At 45.1% G+C, this 21,458-nt stretch overlaps 2 protein-coding genes across 6 annotated transcripts in view; one reads left to right on the forward strand and one right to left on the reverse strand.

The window, feature by feature from the left end:
* Zfyve26 (zinc finger FYVE-type containing 26) overlaps positions 1 to 2,034 on the forward strand; it is a 61,335-nt gene extending 59,301 nt beyond the window's left edge. For 4 of the 5 annotated variants that reach the window (XM_055595332.1, XM_055595331.1, XM_055595333.1 and 1 more), the window contains exon 42: positions 133 to 2,034. In XM_055595332.1, coding sequence (XP_055451307.1) covers positions 133 to 336 — 204 coding nt within the window. In that variant the 3' untranslated portion in view covers positions 337 to 2,034. The remainder of the gene's footprint in view (positions 1 to 132) is intronic. The other variant, XR_008718792.1, reaches the window with a different exon arrangement.
* A 6,365-nt stretch (positions 2,035 to 8,399) lies between these two features.
* Rdh12 (retinol dehydrogenase 12) lies at positions 8,400 to 20,121 on the reverse strand. The gene is made up of 7 exons (XM_055595417.1): positions 19,894 to 20,121; positions 18,144 to 18,262; positions 17,564 to 17,719; positions 16,716 to 16,820; positions 15,720 to 15,929; positions 13,141 to 13,330; positions 8,400 to 9,094 (listed from the first exon to the last, which is right to left on the reverse strand). Exons 1-7 carry the CDS (start codon positions 19,959 to 19,961, stop codon positions 8,992 to 8,994), a joined length of 951 nt encoding a protein of 316 aa, XP_055451392.1. The 5' UTR covers positions 19,962 to 20,121; the 3' UTR covers positions 8,400 to 8,991.
* Positions 20,122 to 21,458: the final 1,337 nt, after the last annotated feature.

Genomic DNA, 21,458 nt, shown 5'->3' on the forward strand with positions numbered 1-21,458 from the left:
TGTGAAACAGTAAAAGGCAAGAACCTAGCCATCAGTTGGGCAATGGCTTTCTGATGCTCTTTTTTTTGTGTGTGTGTTGATTTTTCCCCTGGTGGTCATGTCTTCTTAAAAAACCTCCTACCCATTCACTAGGTTCGGGCCTATCTGACATGTTGCAAACTGCGCTCTGCCTACCTGATTGCCGTGAAGCAAGAACACTCGCAGGCTGCCGCCCTCGTCCAGCAGGTGCAGCAGGCCGCCCAAAGCAGTGGAGATTCTGTAGTGCAAGACATCTGCGCTCAGTGGCTTCTGACAAGCCACTCCCGGGGTGCCCACGGCTCAGGCTCCAGGAAGTGACCCTGGGTCGCAGAACCTAGAAACCATCGCGTGGGAACTACGGCAGCAGGCGCAGTGACACCCAATGTTCTCCATCTTCCTGTGGAGCAGGACTTCCGGCCCTGGCCCTGCCCCAGCCTGGAGGGAGCAGGCTGGACCCTACTTGCCTGCGTGGGCAAAAGCAGGTCCTTTCACACAAGTGCCATGTAAAATCGTAGAATCTGTGTTCGTCTGGAGATAGCCACTTCTTTCTACCTCAGAGTGACTGCGTGTGCGCACATGCGTGCACTCACGTTTATGCCCCAGCATTTTCTGAACAAATGAGACTCCTCCATTGAAGAGAGGCACTTTACTTTCTGCTGATCTGAAAACCTTCCCCGAATTTCTGCTCTTATCTCGGGTCATCCTGTTTGTCCATGGTTCCTCTTCCCTATGCAGACACACTTAAGCAGCAGGGGGCCAACAGAGAATTACAGAGCAATGCCAAAAAGATTGCTTCTTCCTCCTTCCTGAAATTCAGAGAGAGAGCTTGAGGAGTTCGCCTGTAGACTGACGGCTTTCCCGGCAACACCTCTCACAAGCACAAGGTTTTCAGGTGTGGGCATCTTAAAGATATGGCGACGGTATAGATGTTCGGTTCTGGGAGGCTGAGGCATCCAGAGGGGAGGAAAAGGCAGGCCTCTGAGCATGGAGCTGGCTCTCATCACTATCCCTGCTGCAGGGTTGATGGGTAAGGACACATGGCTTTTTCTTTCGGGGTCTGGGGAGAGAAATGGTATCCAGGATCCTGGGGCTGAGTGAGATGCCAGACTCTACCAATTTGAGTTCTGTCCTCGTTTGTGCCTCTTGAATTAGTTAACAAGCCGTTTCTCCACCCCTCATGCTTCCCTTTGGTCTCCTCAGGACCATGTGTGGATACGCCAAGACCTGGCTCGATGAGGTAGCAGTACACAGAGGGAATGGGGTTCGCTTCAGAGGTGGGTCCACAAATGAGGTGGAGCAAGGGAATCACGAGTAAGTCTCATGCAGTGGTGGAGAACTAGATGAAGGGTTTAATCTGCTTTCACCTGAGATGAGCTGGGCCTCCAGAGAAAGGATCTGTCATCTGGTGACTGGCTTGCAAATGAGAGCCCTGAAGAAAGACCTGTGGCCCCAAGTCTCCCACCAGCCAGAGCTCAGCCTATTGGTCTCGCCTTTGATGGCAAGGCAACAGGAAAGTGAAGTCCGTATCTGTGGTGCTTAGAAGCCCTGTTCATTTCTTCTAAACCAAGCTTTTCTTACTAAGCAACTGCTAATGGACATCTGTCAGATCCCAAGCTCTGGTCCTATTAGAGAAGAAAGGCTAAAGGAAAATATCAGATCCCTTAAGGGTTTGGTCTTTTCCTTCCGTGAGTCATAGAACACAGCACAGCCCCCAGGAGCCGCCATTGCCTGGTGTCTGCTTGCACTCAAGGCTGCCCTTTTTGCACTGAGCATAAGCACTTTACACAACCGGGTTGTAAGTCTTGCAGCCCTCTAGTTGGAATGGCACAACCAGATTCCCCTGACTTTCTTCTAACTTGAATTGTAAAATAGGTGACCATTGACCTGGTTAACAGAGAAAAGACATCGCACTGTGGTCTCCTAAAAAGCAACAATAGCATCAAAACCGTTGTACACAATTGAGTGGTTGTGTGTGCCGTACTACATCCAAGCCACAATAAACTATCGATCCCACTACTTCTTGGCTTCACGGCTTTTTTTTTTTAATATTATTATTTATTTTTACGTGCATTGGTGTTTTGCCTGCATGTACGCCTGTGTGAGGGTATTGGACCCCTTAGAATTGGAGTTACAGACAGATGTGAGGTGTTGTGTGGGTGCTGGGAATTGAACCCACACTGGAAGAGCAGCCAGTGCTCTTAGCCAATACTATTTTCTGGCCTCCACAGGTGTCAGGCATGTGTCTGGTACGTATACATAAATGTAAGCACTCATACAGTTTTTAATGTGTTTATATAAATAGTCTTATGACCATTCACTTAGGATTTCCTGCGATTTCCTATGTATTAAAAAAAAAAAAAAAAAAAAAAAAAAAAAAAAAAAACCAAAACTATTAGTGGGCCAAGGAGATGGCTCTGGATAAAGCACTTGCCACACAGGCCTGACAACCTGAGTTTGGTCTCTGACACCCATGTGGAAATGGAAAGAAAGAACTGACTCTTCAGATTGTCCTCTGACCTCCCTATGCACACCACGGAATGAAAGTGTCTGTACACACACCCACTATACACATAATATTAGTAAATTCTAAAACCTTAAAAGGGGGCTGGGAATTGTGGCACACACCTTTAATCCCAACACTCAGGAGGCAGAGGCAGAAGGATTTCTATGAGCTTAAGGCCAGTGTGGTCTACATAGGGAGTTCTAGCCAGCCAAAGCTACATAGTGAGACCCTGTCTCAAAAAAAAAAAAAAAAAAAAAAAAGAGAGAGAGAGAGAAATGAGTACTTATCAGCTCCCTTTGGGGCTGGAGAGTTGGCTCATGAATTACAAGCATTGGCTGTTTTTTCCAGAGAATCCAGGTTCAAGCTCAGCACCCACATAGAGACTCACAACCATCTGTAGCTCCAGGTCCAGGGAATATGATGCCCTCGTCCCTCCCATCAACAGCACCAAGCCCACATGGCACACAGACATATATGTGGGCAAAACATTCATATAAAATATTTTTATAAAGTATTGTTTTATTAGTGCACTAGGAATATGGCTCAGTGTATAGCAGTTGCCTGGCATGAGCAAGGTCCTAGGTTCAATCCCCCATTCTACCGTTAAAAAATAAAAATTTAAATCCTTTTAGTGTACCCTCTACCACCAGAAAACTTGGTATATTTCATGTCTGCTTTAGGTGAAGTAGTGGAGATAAGTGATATATTATGAGGAGAAAAATGTAAATGGGAGGTCATATCTCTGTCCCAATGCCTGTTCCCCCCCAAGAGGCAACCAGTGTTACCAATATTTACTGTGTGGTCCCAGGGTGGGGGAGGGTGCTTTTGTCACAACAAATCATCCTGTGATGAATTGTCCTTAATTGATGAGTCAGGATATGGGCACTTGGTAAATAATTCCAGCTACCTTCCATTGTGCTTTATTCTCCCACCAGTGGGGCAGAGAGTCTCTGTTCAACCTGCCACTCCCACCATTCTTGTCCCCAGAAAGTTTAAAAACTTTGTGGGGATTTTGTTTTTGAGATAGGGTTTCAGTTTCATAGGTTTTTTGCTGAGGTGATGGGGCACGTGGAAACCTTTTCAAAAAGCGAGTTGCCATTTTTTAAACTTTGTGGTACCTGGCATGACTATATATATATATTATACACACATATATACTCAGCTGTATTTTTACTGTCAACTGATTTGTGAATGCTTTTGAACTACCTGTGGGGTATTTGAGGAGAGCATAACTCAAGTTTAAAACTGTCTGCTTGTCTTCTCTTACGGCCATACGCTTGCAGAATGGTACCTGAGCTGAGAGCACTCTCATCACTGCTGTTCTCACCTTTCCCCAGAAATGCCAGCCCGTCCAATTTCTCATTCAAAATAAGACAAAAAAAACAAATACGGCAAACACATGATAATGATGAGAGGAGACCTTAAAACGTGTGGTGTGGTCATGACACAAAGACATGTCACAACAAAGAATACTGGAACAGTCTGACTGTAAGACAGGTGAGCACTATATTTAGACACCTGAGACAGGCTAGGTTGCCAGATGCCTCTGGCTGAAGCTTAGGCAAAGTAGATCCCTGGCCATTAGGCTCTTAATACTCCAGCAAGCAGATATCGATAGTCACATTAACCTGGTAGAAACGAGCTCTTCGTGGTCTCACCCTCTCCCCTGTGTGGCATTAGTTTTCTTGGGAAGATGTGAACAGATGTATAAGGATCTAGGCTCAATTTCCCACCACCCACATGGCAGCCCAATTCCAAGGCACCGACACCTTTATACTAATGAACATAAAATAAAATTTAAATTAAAGAAAAAGAAGCTCTTGAGCACAAGTGTAGCTCAGTGAACCAATGAGCTTTTGGGGGCTACTCTGAGGAGCATGGGTAAGTCTCTGGCAACCATCACTGGAAACCCCACTGTGGCATGGCCTCATCTCCTGGTAATACCTCTATTGGACTCTTAGTCTCTGTGAAGTAGGAGTAGTTCATTTACCAAAGCACCAAATACAGAAGTAATTTCCTGAGATAGAAAAACAGTTATTTGTAAGAAAATGGGCAAGATGAAACATGTTTAGATCAACACTGAAACAATACTGAGGAGAAAGCAAGAAAAATAAACTGTACAAAACAAGTATATGATATTTTATAAATCAGACATGTCTGTGACTACTCAGCCAGACATACTGGTCCCTATGTTGTGACTTATCCTGCTATGTACAGAGCATCCAGTGGAGAACCCAAGGGCTTAAGGAGCAATGGAGCCACTGACAGGTCTTTTTAAATATTTTGTTTTATTTATATGTATTGGTGTTTTGCCTGCATGTATGTCTGTGCATCACATGCATGCCTGGTGCCCACAGAGACCAGAAGAGGGCAGCAGATTTCCCTGGAACTGAAGTTACAGACAGTTGTAAACTGCCATGTGGGTGCTGGGAACTGAACCCAGGTCCTCTGCATAAGCAACGAGTGCTCTTAACTGCTGAACCATCTCTCCAACCCCACCGCTGATCTTTTAATGGTTGTGTGACACAGTGACACAGACCTCTCTCTCTTTCTCTCTCTCTCTTCTCTAGATTGTGACGTGAGCAAGAAATAAACTTTTACCATAGCGAACCACTGAAATCTGGCATTGTTTCTTGTACTATTTACTCTTTTATTAGAATAAGCTGTTCCTTGTGTTCCATGTCTCGTTGGCCAATTGTTTTAGCTAATGGAGATCATAGAGAAAACAGGCAATGGTTAAAAATTGGATAAACTCCTACAAAGGTTTCTCTTCAGAATGTTAACTTCTAATAAGCAGTTTCGTGAAACTGAAATCATCTGACAGTGACAGGACCTGGAGGCAGGGAAAAAAAAAATAAGTGAAACAGATGTTAAAATTAATTTGGAAGATGATGAAATTGAAAGTGATGGAAGAGGCCAGGAAACCAGGTGTGGTGACAAACACCACTAATCCCAGAAGGACAGCAGATTCAAGGCTGGGCCATATAGTAAGCTCTGAGCCAGTTTGGGGTTCATGTTGAGACCCTCTCTCTCTCAAAAAAAAAAAAAAAAATGCCAGAGACCAGCGGTAGGTTAAAAATAGCTGAATATTAGCAATGATCTATATTGGACATAATGCCACTGTGCCAGGACACAAACTTAAATGGTGACACAACGCATTATCATGTAACGGGACATCTCAAGTCTTAGTAGCTCCCTACGGCATGGTCAGTAACCCGAATTCTCCCCATCTTGTCCTCTACTGGTCTCAGCACGTCAGCTTAATTGTTGGGCCTGCTTAGCTCTCCACTCATGGACGCAGGATGCTCGTGGCACCGTCCATGTGCCTGAATGTGATTCAGGCATCACATTCAGCCACAACAGCATGCAAGAGGACTTAGAATTTCTGCCTGTGCCTCAACTTGTACACATACACTTTATGAACTTATTCATTCATTCAGTTTTGAAGCAGGATCTTTCCATATAGCCTAGGCAGACCTGAAAACTCCCTCTGTAACCCAGGCTGGCCTCGAACTCACCATCTTCCTGCCCAGCCCCCTGAGTATTGGATTTAATTACAGGCATATGCCATCATCCACTTCCCTCAATTTTCCATCAATTTAGAAACCTTTTCTAGAAACTACCAAAACTTTTTTTTCTATGTCCCATTGGCCATTATTGTGTTGTATGCTTTTTTCATAACCAATTACTTGGTAAGAAAATGTGATCGCCATGATTGTCTTGGACCAGAGGTCCAGAGTCCCAGTAGCATATAAGAATCATCTGGGGAACCTTAAACAACTCTTTGCCCAAAACAAAGCGATCACATATGAGCCCTGGTGTTTAACTATTATGGCTGTTGGGGGTTGGTCTGGTGCTATGTGTTCTAATGCTAATTACTGGCCTCTAAAGATCTGGTTGCCACCCAGGAGTACATCCTCACAAACACCTGTCTGTCTTGTGTAAACCTTGAAGCCTGTAACTGGGCAGAAGAGAAGGTGGGGTTGAGGTTCCCGGGCTTGGGGGGGGGGGAGTCGTCTCAGAGAGGGAGCACAAGAGAGAAGAAGCAGAAGATGTATCAGGAGGAGAAGAAGCCGGAGAGAAGGAAGTCACTGTGGAGCAGTATGACCACGAGCACATGGCCATGTGAGCTAACCTGATAGACCAGAAGCAGCCCAGACAGGAGCAATTAAGGCAAGTAACATGGGGTGTGTAGCTGGGAAACAGCACAATAGCTTAGAGGATCTGCCCAGTTACTGTGCTTTAAAGCTGTTATAAACCCAGGAGGTGTCCATCTCGATTATTTGGGAACTAGGTGGGGTAGAGAAGCCCTCTAGGGTCTACTATCTTATTCCACAATAGCAATATGGGCAGAGATAAGAATACTGAAACAGGCAAATTAGAGTCACAAATGGGATAGTATAGGAAATGACTATGGTTGGCATATTTCAGCTTTCTCATAGTTATAACAAAATACCTCGTGGAAACAACCTAAAGGGGGATGGCTCTATTTTTGGACTCATGGTTTCAGAGGGCTCAGTCTTTGGGTGCTTGCCCATATGCACTTGAGCAGGACATCGAGGTGAAAGAAGGTGATAGGAGATTTTTCACCTACTTACATGGAGGAAGCAGACAGTGAGGAAGGAGCTGGGAACCAAGCATTGCCTTCAGAGGCCTGTTCCAGTCACATAACTTCCTCCAACAAGGTTCTACTTCCTAAAGTCTCCAGAAACTCCCCCAAAATAGTATCACCAGGTGGGCAGCAAGTCTGAGTCTGAAGGGGACATTTCACATTCCACCAGGAAGGGCCGGCAATAAGCAGGGTCTGTCTGCTGAAGTTTACTCATTTTTAATTTCCAAGTAAGATGTGAAAATATCCTGTTTTTTAAATATCAAAAAATTATCTCCCATCAGCCTCTCCTGGGGATAACTGCTCTTAAGAATTCATCAGAAGAATGGGGAGAGGGCTGCAGAGATGGCTCAGCCATTAAAGGCTGGGCTCACAACCAAAACATCAAAAACATGGGGATATAACTCTGTGCTTACTAAGCATGAGTGAGGCCATAGGTCTAATCCCCGGTGCATATTTATGCTTATATAACTATATTTATATGAATATATATTTGTACTGGCGATTAGGGATTTTTTTTCCTGTTGAAGTACTTTGGGATGTTTCCTGCTAGTCCAGTGTCTCCATACATGCATATTCTAACATTACTGTAGATACTAAGATGTGAAGGGGTCAGGAGGAGGGCTAGGAAAAGGAGCTTGGGAAAGCATAGGAAGATGTCTGGGTTACTGGGCTTTTCATTGGTGTTTCAAATTCAGAGGAAGAAATTCTCAATTTCAGTCCACAGCTGACAGGCTCGGCTGTTTCTGGGCCTTCATGAGACAGACTGTCATGGTGCTAGGACATGGCAGAGCCTGGGACCAATAAAGATGGCTTCTTGGGCCAATGGTTTATTATCACATTAGACACATCTGCCCACCTCTCCTCAGTGACCTTCAGCAAGAAGGTCATGAGGGCAACAACACAGAAGAATAGGGGAGCTGGAGGGAATTACAGCCATAAGTTTAGGGAGACAGGTTGGCAGAGGCTTTCTTAAATGTATCTATATGTCAAATCTATCTGGTCATACTCTGTGGTGAAGCTGAGTGGCTCTGTATTTAAAGCCACACTTCTCACTTCTCATAGTAAAATCCTGGCATTGAAAGAAACCTGAGTGATCACCCAGCTTGGCCATCTTACTTTGTACCCAGACACAGAATTCTGAGAAAGCTCAGGATGTCTGGGTGAGTGGTTCAGTGGGGTGACATATGACTCACTAGACTAACAGACTGATTTCCTTTCCTCCATTTCTCCCTGAGAAAATACATACAGCAATGAGATGAGCACAAATCTTTATTTCTCTAAAAATTGAGGTAAAGAAATTTTTTTTTTTTTTTTGGAGGTGGGGCGGGGGAGTCTACATGTTGGAAAATGGAAAGGTCCAGCTTCACGCAATGGCTCCAGGATGCTCAAAGGAAGAAATGAAGTTTGGCCAACGTGAGCTTCTTCTTCCTGAACTGGTCTGAACTCCAGGGTTGCGCCTTCCATTTCATTTCAACGAGAAAAGAGGCCAATCTAAAGTTTGAGGCTACAGCTCCTAGGAGTGTGCAGTGCTGGCATTCCTGTGAACACATCAGCTACTGTCTACAGTTCTGGTGAGGAAACTGATTCAATTCTTCTACCACCCCTGTGTCCAACCTGGAATCTACACAGTCCTCTAGCCCCCGAGAATTATGGATTCTCTAAGGCTTCGAGAATGGTCTGCAGGTGTGAATATCATGATGTACTATGGCCCTGCCTCACAAAAAGGTTGTGGGTAGGCAGGAGTCGCAGCAGCAGCAGCAGCAGGCCAGGAGGATAATCCTTTCAGGTTGGCCTTCTCTTTGGTCCCCTTCTATTACGCCATAGATTGGCCCTGAAAAGGCCATGGTCTTTGAGCCAACTATTCCCACTGGATTCCTAGAAGTTCACAGCTGACATTCCACAGGCGCTCAGCTGTTTTCTTATTCCGGGCCCTTGGAGACACCCAAGTCCTCTTGCAGTCACTGGCAGACAGAGAGAATGAACATTAAAATAAAAACTGACAATCTTGGAACACATTTCTCAGAATAGATTTCTGGTTACCTAAACTACATGCAGTAGGCTTAAAGAAACTTCACTGGAATGAATTATTATGTATTTCCAGGTCAGGCATGATAGCCTGGCCTAAATAATCCTGGCCCTTGGGGAGCAGAGGTAGGAAGATCAGGAGTTCAAGACTATCCTTGGCCACAGAGTGACTTTGGGGCTATCGTGGTCTATAATTAGGCCCTGTCTTGAAAAATCAAAGTACAGGAGCTAGAGAGATGAGTTGGTAGCTAAGACTGTTTGCTGCTCTTCCAGGTGTGGTCCCCAGCACAAAATCAATCAACCTACAACTACCTGTGACTTTAGTTGCAGAGGATACAATATCCTTTTTGACCTCACACACATATACAGTCACACAGACACACATAAATTTAAAAAAAAAAAATTTAAAACCCTCCAAAAAACATATACATATATACTTACACTTTGAATAGTAACACATGGGTTTTTGTTAATGTAGTTTACCACAAGATATAATAGCAGACTGATACCTAGCTACTTCAAAGTAATTGTGAGCAAATGAGGCGTTATAAAATATGTTCAGGAATTCAATGTGACATGAAAACACCTGTAGCCCTATGGTGGCGGTGTCACAGATGACACCACAATTACTTTCTTACTAAGTTTAGATAAACCCTGAATTCCATCTGGAGTCACTTGTGCCCAGAGAGACCCACCTATGAACCCATCCTGCTTTAGAGTGAGCAGAGGGACTAAGGAGAGAGGGGTAATGGAAGAGAGAGAGTGCTCCACTGGGCTTCTGTATTTTATAATGATGAAAGCTCCACAAGATGTTTGGAAAATATAATTCTGATAAAAAGAAGAAAAGCCTATCATTTGGCTGGCCTTTTTTTTTTTTCCAGCTATGTTGGTTTATGTAGAGATATATATAAGTTTATGTATAATTTTTTTTCTTTTATTCAAAAGCGGGATTGTGTATTTAGTTTGGGGAAAAGTCTTTATTTTGTTAAAATGTATTTTAATTGTATAGATGGCAAATAAATGTTTGCCCTTCTTTAAAAAAACCTTTGAAATGATAAATAAGAAGAATAAGAAGTTGCAGCCAGGCATGGCGGCACACACCTTTAATCCCATCATATGGGAGGCAGAGACAGATGGATCTCTGTAAGTTCAAGGCCAGCCTGCCTACTCAGCCAGGCTGTGCTGATCCAGGACAGCCAGGGCTACACAGAGAAACCATGTCTTAAAAAAAAAAAAAAGAAAAGAAAAGAAAAGAAAAAGAAGTTGCACTCCTTTTTTATACCTTGTCTGACTCTTTGTCACACTCCCTTGAAGTAACTATTACTGGCTGGTCTTTCTAGACTACTCATTTTATATATATATATATATATATATATATATATATATATATATATATATATTTATATCATATATATTTTTTATATTTTTGTAATGAAAGTTTATATTGTTTTAAAAAACATTTTAATTTTATGTGCCGATGTGTCTGTGTGCCTGTTTGTACATATGAGTGAGTGCCTGTGGAGGTAAAAAGAGGGTGTCAGATCCTTTGGAGCTGAAGTTACAAGCAGTTGTGAGACCTGGGGGTGAGAACTGAACTAGGGTCCTCTGCAAGAGCAGTAAGAACTCTTCGCTGCTGGGCCATGTCTCCAGCCCCTACAGTTTTGTAGTCTATGTTTTGTTTGTTTGTTTCTCTCATGACATTGTATCATGACTATTCTCTCTGTCACACTCACTAGGCAGGAATGTAAGCACTCAGATTGTGGGGTAGATTTGTTCAATAAACATAGACTGTATGCCAAGGTTGGTGCACACACCTTTAATCCCAGCACTTGCCAACTGGGTGGCGGAGGCAGGCAGATCTCTGTGAGTTTGAGGTCTACCTGGTAAACATAGTGAATTTCAGGATGCCCAGGACTACATAGAAAGACCCTGTCTTGAAGAAACAAACAGAGAAAAGAAGGATGCAAACCAAACATAATGCGTCACAAATATAATTCAGATTTGCTAGTGGCCACATTTGAAAAAGGGAAAGAAACTAGCCATGCTGGGACACAGCTGGAGAGCCAGAACTCAGAAGACTGGGACAGCAGAATCAGAAGTTTGTGGCCAGATTGAATGGCAGAGAGAGAAACTGCCTTTAAACTAAATCAAGAGCTGGGCAGTGGTGGTACACCCCTCTAATCCCAGGACTTGGGAGGCAGAGGCGGATGAAACTCTTGATTTAACCCAGCTGAGATGACCGTGTGAATCAATATACATAGCACACTTAGATAAATGTCAAGAGGTCTAGCGATATTGGCTGCTGTCACTCATCTATTCTCCTACCGCAGACACTAAACTTACTAACAGTCCTGCCACAAAGGGTGCCTCGCTTAGCAAAGGACAGTAGAACGGACTGGGGTGGATTACATTATGGAAATCGAAGGAGCCTTTATCGTGGACTCCTTATTAGGAAGCTCTGGCTGCATGTGGAGTTGTGTTTACGTGTGGTACTTAAATTTCTATTCCTTCACACCAACAGGCAAGGCCAAGCCCGACAACACTGAGGGGGAGGGTTCCCACTGGGCAAACATGACCTCCTCCTAGCATTTTTTAATATAAATTTTTATTTATTAGAATTTGTTCACTTTGTATCCCAGCTGTAACCCCACCCTTGTTCCCTCCCAATCCCACTCTCTCTCCTTCATCTCCCATGCCTCTTTCCCCAGTCCACTGATAGGGAGGACCTCTTCCTCTTCCATCTGACCCTAGCCTATCAGGTCTCATCAGGACTGTCTTTCATAGTCTTCCTCTGTAGCCTGGTCAGGCTGCTCCCCACCTCAGGGGTTGGTGATCAAAGAGCCAGCTACCGAGTTCATGTCAGAGACAGCCCCTTCTCCCTTACTAGGGAGCCCATTTAGAGACTGAGCTGCCACAGGCTACCTCTGTGCAGGGGGTCTGGGTTATCTCCATGAATGGTCCTTATTTGGAGTATCAGTCTCAGAAAAGACCCCTATACACAGATTTTTTGGTTCTTTGCTCTCCCTGTGGAGCTCCAGACCCTTCCAGGTCTTTCTATCTCCCCCTTCTGTCTTCTATCATAAGATTCCCTGCACTTTGCCCAAAGTTTGGCTATGAGTCTCAGCATCAATTTTAATACCCTTCTGGGTAGAGTCTTTCAGAGGCCCTCTGTGATAGGCTCTTGTCTTGTTCCTTATTTTCACATTCTTCCAGTGTCTATCCCATTTGACTTTCTGAATGAAGATTGAACATCTTACCCAGGGTCCTCCTTCTTGCTTAGCTTCTTTAGGTGAACAGATTTTAGTATGTTTATCCTATATTATATGTCTAATATCCACTTATAAGTGAGTGTATACCATGTGTGTCTTTCTGCTTCTGGGATACCTCACTCAGGATGATCTTTTCTAGTTCCCACCATTTGCCTGCAAATTTCATGATTTCCTTGTTTTTAATTGCTGAGTAGTATTCCACTGTGTAAATGTACCACAATTTCTGTACCCATTCCTCAGTTGAGGGACATCTGGGTTGTTTCCAGGTTCTGCCTATTACAAATAAAGCTGCTAAGAACATGGTTAAAGCAAATGTCCGTGTTGTATACTTGAGCATCTTTTGGATATATGCCTAGGAGTGGTATAGCTGGATCTTGAGGTAGCACTACAAAGTAATACCAAAGAATTCAAATGTCAAATCAGCTGAGCCTTAAAGGAAAAGAAGCCAGAGGGCCACTAACATTCTTGTTATAGCATAACCAACAGGGAAAGCCTGTTGGCTTTCAGAACGCAAGGGTGCTCAAAGAAGCATGGCACACTAGAATAAAATGGAACTACAGAAGCGATTCTTACTAACTTTAGTTTCTTCGGAAGAGTCCCAGGAATGGGTTCGCAGACCCGACCCATGCCTGGATTCCATCAGCAGGCACACAGGGTGCCAAGCTCCCGGGGTGCTGTGATTCGCAGGCACAACCTGCCCTGCCAACTCTTACCTGAAGTACTTGCCGCTCAGGGGCTCCAGGCCCTCTGCCAGGGCGCAGTGCAGGCTGGTCTGGGCCCCCTGCCGAGTGGACTTGAAGAAGGGTGAGAAGAGCCGCCACAACAGGCACAGCACGACAGAGTGCCGGACGATCTCAGACATGACAATACCCGGGTGTACCGCATAGGAGGTGACCCCCGTCCCTAGAACAAAGAGGACACAATAAGACCAGGGACACACTCAAGCCCTTCGGCAAAATGCCCAAATGAAAGAAAGGACTTGGGTGTCCTTGACCCCACAAGGTTCCCCAAGTTCTGCCTAATGTCTGGTTCTGGATCTCTGCTTCACCTGTTTCCATTCTGATGACGTCTGAGCAAGGCACCGATCTAATGAGGACGGCAGAATATCACTAGAAATCGTTCCATTGACTTTTGCTTTTTGCAAGTCGTGTTTGGTTCTGTCCTAGGTCTCCGGGTCCTGGCCCTCCAGGCAGTGTCAGTGATGAGCTCCCTCTAATGGCATGGGTCTCAAGCTGGACCCAGGTCAATGGGTCAATGGCTAGCCACTCCCACAATGTCTGCGCAGCCTGATTGTAGGTCAAAGGTACAAGAAAACCCACAGAATCAACTAACCTGGGCTCATAGGGGCCCGTAGAGACTGAACTGCCAACCGGAGAGCCTACACGGGACTGACCTAGGTCCTCTTCAGATGTTACAGTTGCATAGCTTGGTCTTCTTGTAGGACTCCTCACAGTGGGAGCAGGGACTGTCTCTGACTCTGTTGGCTGCTTCTGGGACCCTTTCCTCCCACTGGGTTGCCTCATGTAGCCCTAATAGAAGAGGAGGTGCCTAAGCTAACTGAACTTGATATGCCATGGCTGGTTGATATCCATGGGAGGCCTGCCATTTTCTGAAGAGAAACTGAGGAGGAACGAATGGATGGGAATGGGCAAAAGAGGTGAGGAGCGCAGGGAGAGGAAACGGCAGCCAAGGTGTAAAATTAATCAACCAATTAATTTAAAAGAGAGACTTGGTAAATACAAGCCTAAGGTTCTATTTAACCTGCCTGGTAATGAATTAACCTCTAGAACGATCTACATAGTCTTCTCAGCTTTCTGCGCTCCAACAGAAGAGTTATATTTCAATGTTATCTTATACGGGGGGCTTACACACTCCTAATAAAAACATGTGGGAAGTAGTAGCGTTAATTATTCAGAGCAGTGTCTCTGCCATTTCTGTGGGAGGAGCTTTGGGACAACAATCTATCTGAAAGGTTAGGGGTAGAGGCCAGTTGAGCCAGCGCATTTATTTGATGCGGATAGAGGCGTGTTGGTGGAAATTATGGGTCATTAAGCTGCCCCCAAACACAGCCTGATACCACCTCATTTTCAATACTTTTTACATGCAAGGGCTGTGCTGTGCACTTTCCCTGTATTGTTTTTTGTTGTTGTTGGTTTGGTTTGGTTTACACAACTTTACTGAAAGAAAATAAATCAGTTACTAGCAGAATTATCATTGAAGCAATCGGCCACTAATGGTGTGCCTCAGTTAGTTGGTGAGATATTAAACTGCTGGAAGATGGGCTAACTCTAGTAACTGGCAATTTAAGTGGAAACTACAAAAAGTTTTGAGATTCTAATTTAAAATCATTTGATTTTAAATCAAATGGTGTTTGATTTTCAGTTTGCACTCTCTGTGAAGTAAGAGCAGGCATTCCACCAGGCCTTGGTGGAGGTCTGACGGGGAGCAGCTGGACAAGATCAGGAACAGCAGTTTGATTCCAGCTACCCGGCAGGCTCTTCTGAGGTAAGGCGACACTGCATGCCATGTCATCCTCCCTGAGCCCAATCCTGGGATGCGTTCTCATCCACACTGCTGTTTGTTTCATAGATTGTGAATCTGTGGCACTAGGGGGACACAGGACATGCAAATTTGGATCACTTAGCAGTGGGCAAAACAGATAAGGGAATTTAGGAGATGATTCAAGCAGGAGACTGCTGTCATCTCAGAACATGGAGGCAGATGCCGCCATTCCCGTCAACATTTGCATGATAAATGTGGCAGCAAATGCAGTCTTGACTGGTTGAGAAAGGTAGCCCTGGGGGGTGGGGAAGCCAAAAAAAAAAAAGAATACACTGATTCAGTATGGACTGTCATCGGGCCCCTTAACTGTGGCTTGTCAAAGAAGCACCATCCTCCACTGGCCTCCAGAACATTGTGGGGAAAGGTGTGGGACAAGACACTAAGTTTCTTATTGATGCATGTAGTCTGTGGTCCTTGCTGCCCCGACACATGTCTACAGGTCTGGTCAAATAATGGTCAAATGTATCCACCTGCTGCTTCTACCTGCCACTTGCTATTGACTCTATTATTTTTGTTTGCTATATACTTAATAAACTCACTTAATCAAAATGGAAAGCTCAGGAATCCTAGATCATTTTCTGAACTATACAGAACACTACTAAAATGTATATGCTCAACAGTCTTGTTCCAGAAGTTTCTATGAACCTACAGTCTTGACCAAGGATCCTGTTTTTGTTTTTGTTTTCTAATAATAAAGCATTTGAATATTCTCTCATCTCTCCACACTTACCTTGGAGCCGCTTGGCCAGCTCTCGAGTGAAAAGCACATTGGCGAGCTTGCTGTGGGCATAGGCGAGACAACGGTGGTAGTATTTCTCGCCTTGGAGGTCATGGAAACGGATCTTGCCACAAAGGTGGGCCACTGAGGAGAGGTTGATCACCCGTGCGGGAGCAGACTCCTTCAGCCGCCCCAAAAGCAGGTATGTAAGAAGAAAGTGGCCTACAAAGAAATCCAAAGAGAGAACTCAGGGGTGGGACAGCCCTAGCTCAGGGTGTGGGGACTGGAGGCAGGACTTCCACATCTCACTGTCTTCTGGGCATGAGGAAAGCTTGACACGTGAGTTAATCAGTGCTAAGTGGTCACTTATTCTAAGTGAGTTGATTCTCCAAAGCAAGGGCCGAAGCTAGACCATAGTAAGACACTATTTAATGTAAAATTTGTACCCATTGCTTATATACCCGTATGCTAGCCTCCAATTTCTCCGTATAATATGGGCCCTGATATACTCATACAGAAAGAAAGCTACAGTAGTCAGGGAAAATAACATTTTGCCCAGGATCCAAGACTATGCCACATGCTGCCCTGACTAGAACCTTAATCTTAAACTCTGAACACCAGTTTATCTTTTGTGTCAACTTCTCAAGGTTCACTTACCCCCCCCCCAGAGTAGACCAAGGCTTGTTTTGACTCTCATATGGATGTTACTTCCCCTGCCAACTCCAGATTCCCGAATAGCCACAGGTTGGCACTGCCCAGCAAGCCCCACCCCATCCAAGGGTGACATTGTTTCTCCCTAGCATCTTCTGAATAAATGCACGGAGTCACATTTTTGACTGCTTAGAAAAGTGCTAATAGTGATGTGTCTGCTGCAGGGAGAGTCTATGAGGACTCTATGAGGCTCCATGAGGATCAGTGGAGATCCTGAGCACCAAGGCACCGCCATCTTCCTACAGAGAATGAGGCTGGGTTAGAACTCAGCGTTTTAAGTCCCCCCGTGATACTTACCCAGATGGTTGACTCCAAATTGGGTTTCAAAGCCATCCGCTGTCTTAGAATATGGACACATCATCACTCCTGCATTGTTGATCAAAATATGGAGCTTCTTTTCCTCTGTTGAGAACAATCAGGGAGACCTGTGGCTAGCAAGGCACCTTCCAGCCACCTTTCACCATCCCAAGTGTTTGACCCTGGGCTTTTGTCTGTGAACACTCTTTTCTGGGCAGGGTTATCACTCCTGTCTTCTAAGATAAGGTGTTGGCTCAGAAGTCAATAACTATTCCCCATTTGGTCTTGTCTGTGTGATATGGAATCACCATTGTCACTGGGTTTCTAATTTTACTTGCTGATATCTTCCCGGACACCATTTGTTCATTATGGCAAATAACTGGAGAGCAGGCTCTCATTGATGGGCCCTAGGAAGACACAGTAAAACAAGGCACACCTAGACCTTGTCCCTCAAGGATCTGTAGTTCTTGGTGTATGCTGGTAATTTCCCAAGACATGGGAGCATTTTGACAGTGGCACACACTCACCTAGTACCTGTAGCCACAGAAGGTTTACTTTCTGGATAAAAGAAAGGAGCAGAATCAGGGCCACACCTTATGCCAAGGTACAAGCCCAGACGTGGAGATGACATCTCCAAGATTCCCACTGTGGGACAAAAATGTCGATAAGGATCCGGGCCAGCTCGTCCACCTGCCATCCCTTTGCCAGTTCCCTGTCCTGCTGGTTTATGTAGCTAAACCTGTCTAGTGGGATCATGGGTATGATGCAAGGGCCATATATGGTCCTGGGTGGAGCAGCCATTTCCACACTTAGTTTCCTACCTTCCTGGCTACTCAACAGAACCTTACCTGACAGGAATCCCTCAGCAAAGGCCCGGATGGATTTGGTATCAGATAGGTCCAATTTCCGCACCAGCACCTGGGAGTTCTTGGTATCCGCTCGGATTTCACTAGCAGCAGACTCTCCCTTCAGCACATCTCGACATGCAATGTATACTCGAGCTCCTGGGGCCAAAGCAGAAAGGGCAATGTGTACAGAGGAACAGGAAGTGAGCTTGGATAGAACATACTCAGAGCTGTCCCTACGGCAATGGAGTGGCCACATTGCCACTTCCAGATCCTCACAGTGGAGCAGAGAACCCTCATTTTACACTTCAATGTTTAATTCTGCTTAGTCTCTACCTCAGAATAACTGAGTCGACCATTATTCTCCTCACTCTCTGAAATAGGGAAGGTGCAGGAAGAAGGGGAGGAGCTCTGCTGAAAGCCAGAGTAAATTATTGTCACATCAGGCTTGGTTTCCAGTTTCCTTGAGTTCCCACCAGAGCCTCCAAGCCCAGGAAGAAAGATAAGGACGTTCAGGCAGAACCCCAGCAAAGAGGGCAGGAGGTTTGGCCTTGCCAAGACAGAGGAGAAGGATTCAACTCACCTCTTCGAGCAAGCTCTCTGGCCGTCTCCTTGCCAATGCCCGTGTTGGCACCTGTGATGACCACTACCTTTCCAGGGATCTTCACACTTGTTGTACAAACTCCACCAGCAAAGTACTTCCTGTCACCAAAGGGAGGAAAATCAAACACCATTTTCCCAATCTCATGCTGAGATGCATAAAGTAAGGCCACGTAATCCAAAGAAGGAGGTCCTTAAGTTGGAGGTATAAACTCTTATCCTGGCAGAAGTTAATTGGTATGGGCCACTTTTTGGTTGGGCAAGGTAGTGGACAGCTCATAGGTGTGGATTGGAAGGGAATGTGTCCAGAAGGTAAAAATAGTCACCTGAGCAAGCAAAGAAAGTGTTCTTGAGTCAGGGCCAATAGAGACATTCCTTGCCAGATGACAAAGATATCAATCCAATCTCTATACTATCATAGGTCATCTTCCTCCTCTGACCCACACTGGAGCCATGTGGGTGATGAACATTAATGGGCTCAATGCTCCTGAGCCCGAAGGCTCCAACAGTTACCATAGGAACTGGCAAACAGCATCTGGGCTAACACACATAAAACTATCTCCCCTCAGCTGCCTCTTCAGTTTTAGAAGACTAGAGCATCCTGAGAGACTTTCTGTAACTGTGTTAAGGATTTTATTCAGGCCATTGGCACACAGAGAAAACGTTACTGTTGAAAGCAAGATCAGAAAGGCTAGACTACTTTCTGAACATCCCTGGCTGTCAGACACTGGGCCAGCCACTTTCTATACACTATCTTTTCTAAATGCCTTCTACACCCACTTTCTATCCCAGGCTAGACGCTTTCTACCCTCATGAGACCTATCCCAGGCTTGACTTCCTGCACAATATCTAGCCCATGCTAGACAGTCTCTACACTCACTATTCTTCCCAGGCTAGACATTGTCCATACGTACTATCTTTCCATATGTCATTTATATTAATCTCCTCAGCCATTTCAGTATCATTTCTACATTACAAAGGAAAAAAAAAAAAAACCTGAAGCTCAAAGATGTTCGAGTCATTTCTAAGGGTAGCCAGGATTGAGTATGACATCTGACACTCTGTCCCCAGTATGTCTGTCTAACCTTCCTCTTGGGGGGGAGTGGGGTAAGGATTCAAGACAGGGTCTCTCAATGCACCCCTGGCTGCCCTGGAACTTGGTCTGTAGACCAGGCTGGCCTCTAACTTAGAGATCTGCCTGCTTCCGCCTCCTGGATATGGGGATTAAAGGAGTGCACAACCACACTCAGCTCCCATCTAACCTTTTTCATCAGCAAATTTTAAATTCTCCACTCAGAATAGCTATTTCTTTGACACCTGCAGAAAACGGGACTTCCAAAACACTGAGAGAATCATCAAGGGAAGGAAGTTTGTTTCCTCCCCAGAGTGCCTACTACTTGCTAATGAGTCCCTCAGCAATGACATCCACAGGATACTCCACCTTACCGTGGGGCAGAAGAGTAAAGGAAAGTGTCAGCGAAGCCTGAAGGAATCAGAGGAAAGAGCCAGGACAGTCACCCACTCTGCCTTCGTTTAGCATCAGAATTCAAATCAACCCCACCTTCTCTCACACAGATGATTCCTTCTCGTTTTTTTTCACCACGGCATCCATAATCCCTCCTTTCCTGCTTTTACTGCCTTAATGTCTCCCTCGCCGCCTCCCTTCATCTTTTAGCGGTGGAAACGTGCTACCACTTTACGAAGTAGTGTTGAGTTGCTGGACTGAGACAAACCTGATGGATGGAGCTGTCAAATATAAGATGAAGAGGAACGTCGTGAACAGCCCTAAGATAAACAGCATCTTGTCAACCTCCTCAGTGGCTGCTGCTCCAGCTTCCACCCTCGACCTGGCCTTCTCTGGCTCAGACTCCTGGAAGCTTCTGTTGTTGAGTCGTGGCTCCTCTCGGCTCAGGGCACTCCGCAACAGGCTGGTTTAAGCAGTGCCCAGAATCTTACTTAAATCCGAGAGCCGCCAGAGCACAGCCTCCTGGGAGATGTAGTCCCTGAGGGGAGGGGCTTAAGGAACGGTAAGGACTTCACCTTTTGCTGGCAGGGAGAATTTGGCGAAACTGGAGTTCCCCCAACACCTGCCTCCAAGATAGACTATGTTAAACTTTATCAGCGGACTCCCTAAAAGCCAAGAATAGTGACACACTCTTGTAATCCAAGTTATTTGGCAGGCTGAAGCAGGATGCTTACTTGAGCCTACAAGTTCAAGACCAGCCTAAACAATATAACAAGACTGTGTAAAAAAAAAAAAAAAAAAAAAAAAGTGAGCATGCAAACAAACAAACAAAAAACCCAAGACCTAATGATGCTTGAATATGTGTGATTTAAAATGAAAGAGGAGGGGTCAGAGAGATAGCTAAGTGGGTAAAAGCGCTTTTCAGGCAAGCCTGTCGACCTGAGGCCAATCCCCAGAACCCATGTAGAAGCCAGATGTGGTAGCTCAGGCCAGAAGAGGTGGCTGCTGTCTGTAACCCACAGTAATCCTGATGCAAAATGGAAGCTGGATGCTCAGGGGCCAGGTAGGAACCTGAACTGCAGCAGAACCAAGAGGTACGTACCTTGTCTCCAAGAGAAGGTAAAAGGAGAGACTGACCCCTGAAAAAAATATCCATATGCTTGTCCGCACAAATCCCAAAATAAATAAATAGGGCAGGGAAAATGGCTCAGCAGGTATCAGCTATAGCAAACAGGCTCCGTGACCTGAGTTTGGGTTCCCAGATTCCACAAGCTGACTCTCCCCTCCCCCCGCCCCGCCAGTCATACTATCGCCTCCACACACATGCTGTGGCACGTGCATTTTTGCACTCACATATATACATACAATTAAATAAACTAAAATTAAAAATAAATAAGTTGAAGCAATAAGATGAAGAGGTCCCATGGGGCAGGTAGTGATTTGATCTTTGATCTGTGTGCTAGAATGCAAGTGTGCTCACTGTGAAAATCCATTGAGTCATATTCTTTTGGTTTGGGCATTTTTGTGTGTGTGCTTTAAGTCACACTTCAGTGAAATTGACACACTCGATGAACTGTCAAGGGAAGGGTATAGTGTGTAAGTCCTCTTGAGCTAGACTCACATTCTTGGCTCAAATCCCGCTCATCACCTTTCAAGCTCTATGGTCCTGGGCAACTTACTGAGCCTTTCTGCTGCCTCAGTTTACTCTTATCCAATGGGAGTGATGTCCACTTGTTAGCCTCAGGTGAGTCATAGGCCAGCCAGACTCTGGGATGACACAGCAGTGGGCCTGTGGAGGTCATGCTCCAAAAAACAGTTGGGAAGCTGCTCTTT

Source organism: Psammomys obesus, unplaced genomic scaffold (genome assembly GCF_907164565.1).
Source record: "Psammomys obesus unplaced genomic scaffold, mPsaObe1.curated_primary_1811, whole genome shotgun sequence".
Lineage (NCBI taxonomy): Eukaryota > Metazoa > Chordata > Mammalia > Rodentia > Muridae > Psammomys > Psammomys obesus.

What these genes read in the sequence shown, in the direction of transcription:
- Rdh12 (XM_055595417.1), bottom strand. Translation starts at nt 19,961, where the DNA reads ATGCTGTTTATCTTAGGGCTGTTCACGACGTTCCTCTTCATCTTATAT. An exon ending in TTGACAGCTCCATCCATCAG is followed by an intron (nt 18,263 to 19,893) that starts GTTTGTCTCAGT and finishes CTTTGGTGACAG; the next exon opens with GAAGTACTTTGCTGGTGGAG. An exon ending in ATTTGGAGTCAACCATCTGG is followed by an intron (nt 15,930 to 16,715) that starts GTAAGTATCACG and finishes ATTTCTTTGTAG; the next exon opens with GCCACTTTCTTCTTACATAC.